Source organism: Ptychodera flava, chromosome 13, assembly GCF_041260155.1.
Source record: "Ptychodera flava strain L36383 chromosome 13, AS_Pfla_20210202, whole genome shotgun sequence".
In the NCBI taxonomy this organism is placed as follows: domain Eukaryota; kingdom Metazoa; phylum Hemichordata; class Enteropneusta; family Ptychoderidae; genus Ptychodera; species Ptychodera flava.
In genome coordinates, this window is record NC_091940.1 from 24,067,673 (window position 1) to 24,082,223 (window position 14,551).

General features: G+C 35.6%; 1 protein-coding gene across 2 annotated transcripts in view; it reads left to right on the forward strand.

Annotated features, from left to right (window-relative positions):
* The window catches only part of LOC139147935 (amine oxidase [flavin-containing] B-like), a 77,580-nt gene that overhangs the window by 59,090 nt on the left and 3,939 nt on the right, over positions 1-14,551 (forward strand). For both annotated transcript variants that reach the window (XM_070719168.1, XM_070719167.1), the window contains exons 10-20: positions 2,925-2,962; positions 3,148-3,211; positions 4,629-4,717; positions 5,410-5,493; positions 6,517-6,604; positions 6,918-7,005; positions 7,330-7,383; positions 8,537-8,594; positions 11,930-12,024; positions 12,591-12,702; positions 14,065-14,127. In XM_070719168.1, the coding sequence (XP_070575269.1) occupies positions 2,925-2,962; positions 3,148-3,211; positions 4,629-4,717; positions 5,410-5,493; positions 6,517-6,604; positions 6,918-7,005; positions 7,330-7,383; positions 8,537-8,594; positions 11,930-12,024; positions 12,591-12,702; positions 14,065-14,127 (833 nt within the window). The remainder of the gene's footprint in view (positions 1-2,924; positions 2,963-3,147; positions 3,212-4,628; positions 4,718-5,409; positions 5,494-6,516; positions 6,605-6,917; positions 7,006-7,329; positions 7,384-8,536; positions 8,595-11,929; positions 12,025-12,590; positions 12,703-14,064; positions 14,128-14,551) is intronic.

A 14,551-nucleotide genomic window follows, 5' to 3' on the forward strand; every position in this document is an offset into this window, starting at 1 on the left:
ATCAAATACTATGAAAAATAGTAAAGAATTAGCTACGAAATCACTATCAGTTTTAAGTTGCAGGTAGAATAAGTCTGTGACTTTGTAGAAAATACTATAAAAATAGTAGAAAGTGAGCGACCAGCTGAAAGTTAGTTGAGGAGACCTTTAAACTTGTACACATATGCATATCATTAACATCTTATTGTCGGCTACATGGACTATCAACCAAGATTTTGTCCTGCTATATCCTATGTACATCAAATGTAGTATTCATGAGGTATTTCTCAGACATGGATGTATTCCATTGTGTTAAGTTTTCACCTTCCAAAGTTCACATCACATTTTGAAATAAGTGAGAGATAATTATCTGTTAATGTTTAATCACCATACAGCCTTTCTCTGCCAAAAGTTGGCTATCCTGTAGTTTTGATCTTTTCTGTAGCGATGGGATGAAGTCAGCTAGTAGAAACAAAATGTAAAGTTTAAGTTGCCGCACACCTCAAAATTGAAAGACTTAACGCTTTGGTCAAAATTTCTTTAAGGAAACGTTCTCTTTCCTAATAAAGAATAAAATTTAGGGGTCACTGTGCAAAATTTTGTACATGTACTAGAGAAACAAATTTCCCAATATTGAGCAACTTGTGAAAATCGAAATGGCTGCCATCCCTGTGTTTGACACGATGGGAAAAAATAAAACTTTTGAATTTCACAAAAATACACAAAAACTGGTGAAACTTTCTTAACTCCATTAAAATGAGCCCCCCACATGTGGTAGACCCAAAAAAAGTATTGTAAAAGCTATATAGTCCAAATATCTGTCCCAAGATGCATTCTTCCTTACCTTTTGAACGCCATAGTAAATTTTTGATGCCATTATAAAATATTTCCAGTCAATTTTATTCAGAATGTTGCTAAAATTTTGATAAAAACCATAGCCAATAAAATATGATGTCCATTTGGTCCAAAATTATCAAAAAAATTACAGAAAAATTCATGAAAATTGGAAAAAAAAAGTTGCACTAAAATTTTGGCGGGAAAAATTACAGCACTCATGGGGTTATAACTGTACAGTAATATTTGCAGTGTGTGACTTTCATACATTTAGCAATTCTTTGAGGTCACACACAGGTCTGAAATCAGGAGTTTATGCAATCTCACAGCAAAGGGTAAACTTGATTTTTATGGCGTGCATTTGCCCTTCATTAGTGAACGTAAATACTCGTAGGTCTTCCCAGAAAGACTTTTTGTTGAATCTTTCTATTAGGATTTGAAAAACCAGCTTGCATGGCTTCTGTTAACAAGACTGCAGTAACCATGCTAGTTTCTGTTTTCTCTGAAGTTCTAACACGGTGAGAATGGGTGAAAAATAACGCAAATTTGAAAACAACAGTCCTTCCACCATCAGTCCAGAAGCTCACTTAGATTATGTTTGGATTACCATTACTGCAAAGACAAGGCTTGATATGGATTGATCTGGGACTTTGTCATGGCTTTTTCTAATCATCGAGTCATCGAGGAGTTTATCAACTTGCAATTGGATAATTTGGTGATAATGTACCGTGTCAAAAATGTCAACTTCAAAGTGGCCACTCTCATTTCCTGTTTTGATTTCACACCCTTTCTTAGGTGACTACAACGCTGCAACTTTGCCACCTGTATTCTTGTTATATGTTAGCGCAGTACACAAAACGTGAAAAATATTCAAAGTTTGAAGTTCATTAAACTATGGGGATATTTTACACTAATTATCAGCATGGAAAATGTCAAAATGCTGTAATTTAACTGATAAAATTGATGTGCAAATAAAATGTACAATATTCACCAAAGCGTTAATTGTTGTGTATCCATATCAAAGCCTGTTACTAAAAAAACCCAGCCCTGTTTCCAGACCAGTAATGGAGGGATTGTGGTTAAAAGAATTGATTGATTTTGAGCTATTTTGCATACCTTTAGGCAATATCAAAAGAACTGGTTGAGATGTTTGTGAAGAGTACTTATTTCTTTGATCCCGTTGGATAACATAATGTAAAGGCTGTAATGTAGGCCTAACCCACAATAAACGCAAGGCTCTGATAAACAACAAGACAGTGTGTGTAAACAAGTAGTGTGGGCTGATAGTGTTTGCTTGTGACTGTCAAAAAGGGGATGGTGTGTTTATGTGAAGTCATAATCTACGCCACACCTTTTCATTGGGTCACTGAGAGTGCAACCTACGGTAGCATGTTAGCACATGATAGTTTGTACTGTAACCAGCCTACAGTAATGGTATATATATAAACAATGAAGGCTTCATGGTTACTTTGAGGTCAAGTGCACTTTGTGGACAGATTTTCAGGCTCACCAAATCTTACCGTTCTTTATGGGCGTGTGGCCCATATGGATTCACTTTTTAATTTGCTGAAAAAAATGGTCATAAATTATGTACTGTAATTTTGTTTTTCGTTTTCATACAGAGATAGTGTGATCCATCGCGTAAAGAAAGCTATCCAAGTGCCACTTCTAGGAAGTATTTATGTCCTCCTCCACTTAAAAAAAAGAAAACCATTGGCAATAGAATGGAAAACCCCCTCTACTGACTATTATAAAACCAGAGTGGTTCACAGAAAAGCTACATAGAGAATCCCATAATTATGATAATGTGAGAGCACGTTTCAAAGTACCAATTTGTGAAAATTTGTTTTGTCACTCATTTTCAAATGACATTGATGATTATCATGTGGGGAAAGGATGTCTTCATATTCCAAAAGCCAAAGGAAGGACATAAAATGAGCCATAGCTTTACTCGAGTACAGACAGTAAGACTCTAGTACAGATCAGAATTGTTGATTCTTACAAGCCACCGGTAAACATGATAAGAAAGTTTGGCAACTTTATCTCTAGTTTGTGATTTGTGCATTCGGTCTGATTTAACTGTGATGCTGCAATATTGTGGTTCATTACAGGTCTGAAAAGAATGGTATCAGTAGAGAATGGTGCCCAGGTGAGCAAAACTGTCTCTTTCTGTGACATGTTTTGAATGCTCCACTCACATTTTCATTTCCCCCGAAGTGTTTCAGGTTGAAATTTATCAAAATTTTTTGAGACAGACATGGTTTTTGAAGTTTTGAAACACTTTTTGATGATCGTTTGCAGCTTTTATAATGTTTATGTTTGTCCGTTTATCAGGAAAGGTATATCTTGGGTGGAAGCCAACAAGTGAGTGAAAAGATAGCAGATCTGATAGGCTCAGGTGAGTATTGACTTTCTTTGCTATAGTGTGTCATTCGCATAACCCCTACATGACCTGACAACCTGGTATTTTGCAGTTGTATGCAATCGTCATAGTCATTAACATTTCAATGATAGAAAAATTAAAGTTTTAGCTCAAAGATAGTCTCTGTTTAGTCTTTAAAATTTGTGAATATGGTTGCCTGTTGTTGTTAGTGTTAAAATCAAAGTATTAGATTTGCAGTAATGAATCACATCAAAATTTAAGGTCATATAACTTAAGGATCATGGAAATGCAAAGCTACACTGTAGACCTGGTCCATTCTTCTTGTGAAAGTAGAAAACTCAAAGTTGCCTAATTCAATTAATGTCAATGCTGAGTGAGTATGCCTTTGTTTTAACCCAAACCAACAGACAGTGCCTCATTCCCAGTGTTTATTTAGGTAGTCACACCTGTATTAGAGTGTGAAGGGGTCAAAATCCATAGCGTAGTCATTGGTGTCAATATTCTCTTCACGAGTGTGAAAAATACTACACTGGATTGCGTATCTTGTCTTGGAAAAATCTTGACATCTCACAACATGATTTCAGCAGTTCTGCCAATTTTCTGATCCAACTGATAGAGGGCGCTCTTCAAAAAATTCCAACAAGACAGTAAACTTCAAAATAAAGTTCAGGTTTTGTAAGTAAAACTGCCTGTCCATCATATCACAGTGGTGTTTTTGTCACCTTTTGCTGAAGGAAATGAAAATGAATATCATATTACTTCTTGTCTTTTGCGATTTTTAAATCATACATTTTGAAAAAAGAACTTGATTAGACGAGGGTTCTATCTGCAAGAAAAGCAGCAAACAGGCAAGATCAGTTTTCACAAGTAACACGTAGCAGCTGACTGCTAATTTGAAGACAGGGTACATGTTAAAAATACACAATTCATCTTTTAGTGTAATTTCACCATAGCAATCTGCAGGAAAGGGAGTCAACGGTCATATTGAAAACAGTCATTTTAGCAGTGAGTGAACCTGTATGGTTTCTGTATCAAACAAATATTTTACATATGAGTCATGCGGGGAAAGGCAGGACTTAGTAACTGTCAACGTTTCAAAAAATCTGTGTCTCTCAAATAGCTGTAATTTTTTTAGCACATCTTTGCTTTGTAACTTTACTTGAACAACACAGCTGTCATGTCTGCTTATTTCACGGAAAGCAAATGAGAAATCTCACTGACAGGACTATTGCGCTGCCCAGTGTGTAAGAATTCATAAAATGCTGGTTATGTGCAGAGGATATTCTCAGGATGCACAACATGTAAGGCATTGCTTTCCTAATCACAGCACTGGTACTTTTATTAACTACAGTCTGGTTTTTTCACAAAAACATGCTCATTGCTCTGTATAACAAAATATTCTTGTCTTTTGGTTTATTTGTTTTTTTCACAGAAAAAGTCATTTTCAACAGCGTTGTTACATCAGTAACACAGAACGATGGTGTTGTCAAAGTGTCAACCAATGATGGCAGGGATTTTATGGTAATGTGGTGGTATTGCTTGCTTTCATGTCACAGTGGATAATGTTGATCATATTTTATCAAATTAAATTTGTTCACTTTTTGACTCAAAACTTAAATGACCAAAGGTCAATGTGCAATCTATAATGCCCTCTTTCCTTTTATAATTTCCAAAAAACATATTGTCTACATTAAATTTTAACCTGAAGTGCAAGAGGAGAAATTAACAAGTTCTCTTGTTGCTTCCAAGTTCTCTTGTTGCTTGGCTCTATAAAATATTTCCTTCTAGTATTTTTAACTATCTTGAAAATTGAGGGCACTATTTAGCATCTTCACTCAAGCTTAGTTTGCCCTGTGACCGTTCAGCTTCAGAAACAGTGTGTGAACAGAAACTCTGATCATCAAAACAAGACTTCCGTTTTCCTCATGGCTTTAATCTGTCTTCCAAAGCCCACGTTCTTCTCCAGTATGAATTACGAAAATATCTGTACTCATTTAAAGTAATTTTACAGAATTTTACTGCTTTCTCTTTCAAAGCAATTTTGGATTTTGCCTCTCAAGTTATGGATGCAAATGCTTTAAATGAAATCATGATTTATATAGAGTGATGAGTCAAATGGAATATTTGAACTGCTCTCTTTAGTGTAATCACTTTATTTTTATTTATTTATTTATTTATTTATTTATTTATTTATTTATTTATTAATTTTACAGGCTGACTATATTGTACTTGCCATTCCACCAATCAAAGTGACAGAAATAGCCTTTCAGCCTGTGCTACCCTTTGAAAAAGATACGGTAGGTAAACATTTTTTAATGAAGTGATTTTCAATGTATTTTTGATAATTTTGCTAAATATTTGGCAATGTAAGTTTTTGCGGCCAAAACAAAGTGACAATGTTTCGACTGGAAGAAAAAAGACACAGTTTGTTGCTGAGAATTGTTTAAAAAATAACACTTATTAATGGGACAAAGTCGGCCATTTTTAATGAATTTTGTTTGATACGAGATACTTCTTTGAAAGATAATGAATGGGTGATCATGTATATATTCGACCCCAGTTTTAGACACGATACATGTAACCAATACAAAAATGAATTAATGGTCATGACCATTAATGCATTTTAGGATGGTTTCATTTAATTTGTCTAAAACTTGGGCAAAATATATGCATGGTCTCCCATTTATTCAGTATCTTTCAACATGTCAAACCATATAAGAAGTATCTCGTATCAAACAAAATTCATGAAAAATGGCCAACTTTGTCCCTTTGACCCGATCCAACACAGTTTGTTTAAGGCCACATCCCATAAGCTGCATCTTTAACAAGGAGAAGAAGATTAGTGTTTACATCACGCCCCTGTAACTATGACTGCAGCCAAGTTTCAGACAAAGCTGCACTTTCAAACATACTGTAATGTGGTCCTGTGAGGAGAGTGCTGGCCCTACCTGTATCCTGCTATGATTTAGGCTATTTTTAGATTTAACCCTTTCACCACCATGGTTTGTCCAAAATCCATTGTTTTCTATGGTAAAGTTGGACCTGTATACAGGGAATTGGGGGTGAAAGGGTTAAGTTCTTTTGACCTCAGTGAAATTAATAGACTTTTCACCAGAGGCATTAGTGGTTTCCCATGTCACCAAGGAAACATGAATGGCCGAAGTGTAAAAGTAAAAATTATTTTTAAAAATACAGTATGGAAATACATTATTCTTTAGTGAGCAGAAATGTATAGACTGTCAGTTACTACTGTACCGATGTTGTTATCAACCAACTGTAGGAATGTGTTGCTTAGTTTTATCGTATCTTTGGATTTATAGATGCTTCAAGAAATATACATGAAGAAATGTGTCGGTGCAGGATACAAACTCTTTGCCTTTTATGACAGACCCTTTTGGAGGGAGAGAGGTAAAACAGACTTTTGAAAATATTTATGCAAACTATTGCAAGAAATGTGACATGACTGGGAATCAAGCCTATTGCCTACCTGTAGTGTGAACTTAATAGTCAACAATGGAATTTCAGGTACACAGACACATGACAAGATTGATGATATGGTTTCAAAGTGGGTATCAGGACGAAAGTGACTTGAATTTGAAAAATCCTCACGAAACATATATATCACCACCAAATATGGCAGTGTGTTTAAAAAAGAAGAGTGAACGAAAAGATGAAAATATGGTTGATAATTTTTGTTATGTGTGTATTTGGCTTTCTACAGGTTTGAACGGTAACACAATTAGTGATAGCCTTGTTCACGTTACATTCGACGGAACCAAAAGTGATGGTTCATATCCGTCATTAATGGGGTAAGTAAGTATTGGAACTTTACAGGGTTCAAGTACTAAGTAACCAGTAACCTGCAATTTCACTATTAAAATTCAAACACACATGCAAACCTCCCATACACTACAGAAATTTATCAGTGCGCTGGGCCTCTAGGTTCTCACATTTTGCAAGTCAATAGCTATTTCCCTTGCTGTTTTATGAGGGTAGTGTATTTTTGGTCTGGTATCACACCACAAAAAATTCAGAATTTAGAAACTGTCCTACAGTATATTGACATATTTTTGTCATGTAGATTTGCATTAAGGGTTTTCTGATTTCTGTGTTTTTTCCCTTCAACAATGTAGATTAATTGCCGGGGACAATGCAAGGCTGTTGTCATCTCTGTCAGCGGAAGATAGGTAAGGACAATAGTGCTTTGTAATTATTCCATGATTTACACCACCAGCGATTTTAGCTAGTAACGCATTCTCATAATTGTAGTTTTCTGAATATTTGAAAACTAACAAACAGATTTTCACTTGTTTTAATTTCAAATTTTAAATTCCATTTGTACAGGATATTTGAGGATGTGCTGGTGGTGGCTTTACTTGTTTTTGTACCTACAGCGAAATCTGTCAAAACCAAACACTGTTTAAATTGAACCCTTTTCCCAGTCCCATTCCAGTAGAACTCCATGTTAAAAGGACCTCTATAAACCAAAAAAAACTCTCCAAAATTAAAGATTGTTCTCGGTCCCTGAACAGTTCTGTTAAGATAGGTTTTACTGTAATTGATTTTTTAAATTAAATATTCAATATTTATGTTTCTATATTGAACATTTAAAAAAAATTTAATCCACTCTGTTTTAAAAATCAACTCTTCTTTTTTGATTTCTATTTGTTTTAAATTCCCCCTTTGAGATAGTTTACACCGTTCGTAAAAGTATACATAGAGCAATACATTTGTAAAGACAAAATGTGATATTCCCCATTTTCTATGACATTTACCATCCGTTGTTGTTCTTGAACGATGGAGCCTTTGTTCAGGAGACATATTGATGGCACTGTCATATTGTCAGAGTATAAAAAATAGATTTTATATTTAGATTATCAAGCCACTCATCAGTAAAGACATGAATGTAGGGCTTCAATAGATGATGGCAGTGGCTGTATTTATTTTCAGAAAAATAAAGAATCGTGTGCAAAAATAGAATGGCTACAATTTCAAATGATTAAGTGTGGGTAGGCAAGCATTACATGAGAGTGCTTCTTTTTGAAAACAAGTCACCCAAAGGACATTCCACTCATACACTGTGTAATATCAACTGGGTTTTCATTTTTCATTGAATCCCATAATGCATTTATAATCAAAATAAAGCGTCCAACGTTCATGATAAACATGACGGTAAATTGTAGAATACACAAGGTCAAACCCTCAGCTTTGTAACATTATAGGTAGCTTGTGCTTGGTATGTCTGAAGATCTCAGTCAAATAATTGTAGACATTGAAAGTCTGCAGGGGAGTACTTTTGAGACATTTCCAATTTTGACCATTGCCATATTTCACTTGCAGAAAGAAGCGCGTATGTGAGCATTTTGCCAAAATACTGGAATGTGAAGAAGCGCTCTATGTGAGTACAGTATATTTCAAATATAGTTATGACAAAACTTTGAATATTCAATCACGATGGCATGAAATATCACCCCTTTCATTTGAGGGATTTTCTTTCTGTCACAGCAATACTGAATAAAACACTCTCACAAAAATGGATGCCAAATCAACCATTTTGTGTGAATACAACGATTAGTAATCTTTGTCAATAATACATTGAGCATGCCATCAGAATTGTAACAGTCATCATTTATGTCCAGTATAAACATGTCATAATATCCAAAATATACAGAATGATATCTCTATCATGTAGAAAATGAAAAAAGCAATATATTCTCTGTCATATATTAACTGCATTCTGAATTTTGCAGTACTTAGTTAAGGCAGTGTTTCCAATTTTCTCACAGGAAAGAAAATTTTTTGAAGTCATGTTAGGATTAATTCTACCTTTTCACACTCACACCTCTATATTTTGATACAAATGCTATTGTTTCATGTGGCAAATTTGGACTTCCCCATGTGGAAATTGGTTGAAAGGACAACAGGGACAATAAGCTGTAAATTTTGATGAGATGTTCAGTATTTTTAGTCCCCACGGACACCGTCGGGGGGACTTATAGGTTGGTCATGTCCGTGCGTGTGTGCGTCGTGCGTGCGTGCGTGCGTGCGTGTGTGCGTGCGTGCGTGCGTGCGTCCGTTCACGCAGATATCTCAGAGATGCAAGAAGCGATTTCATTCAAACTTGGTACAAGGATTACTTCATATGTCATACAGATGCACGTCGATTTGTTTTGTGATACGATCCAATATGGCCGCCAGGCGACCATTTTATTACGATTTTTTCATGTACAGAGCCATAACTCAGACATGTTTCAACCGATTTTATTCAAAGTTGGTACAAGGACATTGACCAATGTCATAGATATGCACGTCATTTTGTTTTGTGATACGATCCAATATGGCCGCCAGGCGGCCATTTTATTACGATTTTTTCATGTACAGAGCCATAACTCAGACATGTTTCAACCGATTTTATTCAAAGTTGGTACAGGGACATTGACCAATGTCATAGATATGCACATCAATTTGTTTTATGATACGATCCAATATGGCCGCCAGGCGGCCATTTTATTACGATTTTTTCATGTACAGAGCCAGATCTCAGACATGTTGCAATTGATTTTATTCAAAGTTGGTACAAGGACATTGACCAATGTCATAGATATGCACGTCATTTTGTTTTGTGATACGATCCAATATGGCCGCCAGGCGGCCATTTTATTACGATCTTTTCATGTACAGAGCCATAACTCAGACATGTTTCAACCGATTTTATTCAAAGTTGGTACAAGGACATTGACCAATGTCATAGATATGCATGTCAATTTGTTATGTGATACGATCCGATATGGCTGCTGTGTGGCCATTTTGTTACGATTTTTTCATATGCAGAGGCATAACTCAGGCATATCTCAACCGATTTTATTCAAAGTTGGTACAAGGACATTGACCTATGTCTTACATATATACGTTGATTTGTTATGTGATACGATCCAATATGGCCGCTAGGCAGCCATTTTATTACGATGTTTTCATGTACAGAGGAATAACTCAGACATGTTTCTACGGATTTTATTCAAAGTTGGTACAAGGAGATTGACTAATGTCATACACATGCATGTCAATTTGTTATGTGATACGTTCCATATGGCTGCCTTTCGGCCATTTGTTACGATTTTTTCATGTCGAGGGCCATAATACTCTAAGGCATATCTTAACCGATTTTATTCAAAGTTGGTACAAGGACATTAACCTATGTCATACATATGTATGTCAATTTGTTTCTTGATATGATCCAATATGGCTGCATGGCAGCCATTTTGTTACAATTTTTTCGTGTCCTTAGCCAAAACTTGGGCATGTCTCAACTAATTTTATTCACCGATTTTATTCAAACTTAGTACAAGGACATTGACCTATGTCATACATATGCACATTGATTTGTTTTATGATACAATCCAATATGGCCGCCGTGTGGCCATTTTTTTCTGATTTTTTCATGTCCGGAACCATAACTCAGATATGTATCAAGCAAATTTATTCAAAGTTGGTACAAGGACATTGACTTATTTATACATATGTATGTCGATTGGTTTCACGAGATGGTCCAATATGGCCACATGGTACTAATTTTGTTACGGTTGTTTCATGTCGAGAGCCATAACTCTGGCAAGTCTCAACTGATCTTATTCAAAGTTGGTACATGTACATTGACTTACGTCATACATATACATGTTGATTTTTTAAACAGTAAGATCAAATATCGCTGCATGGCGGTGATTTTGTTACAATTTTCAGATGTACAGAGCCTTAACTCAGACATATTTCCACCAGTATCATTCAAAGTTGGTACAAGGACATTGACCTATTTCATACATATGCTCGTCAATTTGTTTCACGTCATGTAGCAACAACATGTCAATTATTGAAGTTTCGTAAGTAGGCTGATATGTCAAGAAATACGTACTGCATCAAATTCATGAAACTTTATACAGATGTTAACTGATGTTAAGGTCACATTGCTTTAACATTGAAAAAGACATTTATCAGTGTCATTTTAATTAATTTGTAATTGCATAAGTAATGAACTTTCCTAATTAGGGTGATATAGCCACAAATTAATACAACGTCAAATGTGATGAAACTTGATACAGATGTTGATCTCATAGTGTTGTAAATACTGCATCAAACTTTATGAAATATGGTACCAGTGATAATCTGTCAAGTGTTAGAATTGTATGCAAAAATGTTTTGCAACATCCTGTTGATTAATTCCTAGTTAACTCATTTTATGAACTTTAGGATGGTGGCCTACATTGGTTTTATGTTTTCATCACCATGGAACTCATTCTTGGCCATTGAGCGCCATCTGTATCAAAGTATTTTTATCACAGACCTAATTAATGAAGATGACTCTATCCTCCTAGGACATGCAATCAAAGTACCCATTAACAAGTGGGGACTGTGTCATCAACGATGACTTGTTGTTCTGTAACGCAGGTTTTATACTCGTCTGCCAGTAAAGTACAGTGCAATACAAAGTGTCAGCCTAACCAAGACGATGCATTCTGTATGCAATGCAGTATTATTGGTGGCAAATTGAGACTGCTCCAAAGTGAAAATTCCACAGTAACATAGAATGTTAAACACACATACAGGCTGTGTTGACAAGTTGAAGACCTGGCATTTGGACATATTTTTAAAAAAAATTTTCAGCAATAAATAGAACTGAAAGTTAATATTCAGCTTCAGTGGTTACTGAAACTTTTGTTTCTGAATTTTTTACTCTTGCAGCCAATAGACTATGTTGAATACAATTGGATGGAGGATGAATATTCCAAAGGCTGTATTGGTATGATGCCCATCGGTTCCTTAGTCAAGTATGGCAGGTACAGCTTGGAAATTATTGTACATCTCTTACAGAGTTTTCCAAAATTACATCAGGATCAATACAAGTAGGCCTGAAATGGTTAAAATCCAATATGTCCTGCACGAGAGATACACTGTGACAGTTATGATGCCTTGGTATTCATTTTCTAAAAGAGCCATGCAAATATGCCATTCTGATGACCACATTTCTTAACAATTTTCAGTAGTATGTGATTTTGGAAGTCAACATTTTGTTGTTATAAAAATGCATAGTCTTGCTTGAAAGTTAATAACTGTGGCAGTTCAGTACAGAAATTCATCAGATATGGTCGGAAGTGCTCAATCAAATTGGTGTATCTATATCAATAAAGCTATCGGGATATGGGGTCATGCAGAAGACATGAAAACAGGCGATTACTATTTGCCTTTGCTTTCTATTCACATCAAATCAAAGTAATTTTTCAAAGCCCTCAGTTTTGATCCTTTCCAAGGAGAACTCATCCATGCAATAGGTACATTTTGACCCTCAAATCTTCTGTTGCAAAGTTAAGCAAAGTTTTTGTTCTTTTTTTTGCCCGGAACACAGATATATCAGAGAATCTCATGGCCGTGTTTTCTTTGCTGGGACAGAGACAGCCACAAAGTGGCGTGGATACATGGATGGGGCCGTACAGGCCGGCGAGAGAGCGGCTAGAGAGGTAAGACCGATAGTTGTAAACATGGGAGCTGATTACCCCTTTCTTATTATTCATACATGTATTCATACACTATTGTTCTATAAAACTCATGATGAATGATAGGGTTGAAACAAAGCCGGATGGTACATATGTAACAAAAATTTGTCGTTAGAACACAATGACAGCACATTGAGAGAGATACATTCTGCTACAATATTCCCAGTTCAGTCACCACACAGATGTTAATTAAAATCCTGCACTAAAGCCCCAATAGCTGCGAATTTTATGCATTATTTTCATGATTTTATTTTCAAACCAAAGTTGGTACATGTAAATGTGCTAATGCAGGATGCATATAGGAGTATCACTGCTTACTGATTTGGACCATGCCTACACGTTGTAACAGGTTAAATAATAAACCGGTGCTGCACTCCAAAAATGGTGCCCCATGGACAAGCACGAAAAATGCAGTTTTTCGTGCACATACACATGTTGATCATCCAAGAAACAAACATAATACCATTTACTCAAATGCATCATACAAAATGGTGTGTCATATGATTAGTTTTTGAAAATGGCGGGAAATCCAAGATAATGTTAAAACTTTTCAATTTACTAGCCACTTTTGAAACTTATGACAGTGTTATACACTTTTCCAGTTTTTAATGGGTCTTGTTCAAAAGAAACTCTTGGAAAACTTAGGATATTTTGAGATCGTTTTGTTACACAATCACAGATATTGGGGCTTTAAAAGTGGGAACAACGATATTACTTCTGACTGATTCATCAGCCTGCAGGATTGGTTTTGTTGGTTTGGGTCCCATGAGTGAGCCTTCTTCTCTCAAAATTCAATTTTGATACCTGTACATGTGTTCACATTATATGTTTGCAGTGAATATCACCAATACAATTGTAGATAAATGAACGACGGCCTCCATTTGCCACAATCTATAGAACAGAGGCTTACCTTTTTTGTTGATATCTGTTTCCAAGTCTGTTTACAGTTTGTCTCTATATGTAAAAGTGTTAGAATACTCTGTATTCTGCAACACCTTACAATAAAACATTTAATCTCATACTTTCATGCACTAAGAAGTTAAATTAAGTTCACGGTCAAAACAAAAGGAAACTTAAAACTTTAAAAGTTGAATGGTGCTGACTTGTGAGAAGCTATGCCTGGAATCTATGTACAAGTGTTTCACTGACATGGGAGCCTTCTTCTCTCAAAATTGAATAATGAATCGGAAATGATAACATGCATTAAGAAAATGGTTTCAATAAGTATTGTTTTAGCATGCAAATCTAACTAGCTAATTATCATGGTGATGCACACTACATGAATGTGAACTCACATCTTCTTGTTTTTTACTTCGCTAATAACAGGCTTTACATGCCATGGGTAGAATTTCAGAAGACGAAATCTGGCAGGAGGAACCAGAGTCAGAGGCAAGTATTTACTGTCTTGTTGGTGTAGTTGACATCATCGTCATTTCTGGTGCCATTTTGATTCAATCAGTAACAAACAGTGACAGGATGGTTTTGCTATTGCTTTTTCCACTCTGATTTTGCTTTTATCAGATGACATGTATTGTCCATCCATGATCCACTGTGTGAATACGATTTGCAATAATGCTTGTCTTTACCAAGCAAGACCGTGGACCACCTAATACTGACTGTGTCTGTTCATGGCAGGTTATAGCAATTGGTCTACAATTTCTGTACTAATCAAGCAGTACAAAAACAATTTCGTTGCACACTCCTCATTATCAAGTATTTGATGTGCAATGGTCCAGTCTCAGATTTATTGAAATGATTTCTTAGAAAAGTATTCTTTGTACGTAGTTAAATGATCAAATTAAACAGACAGGAA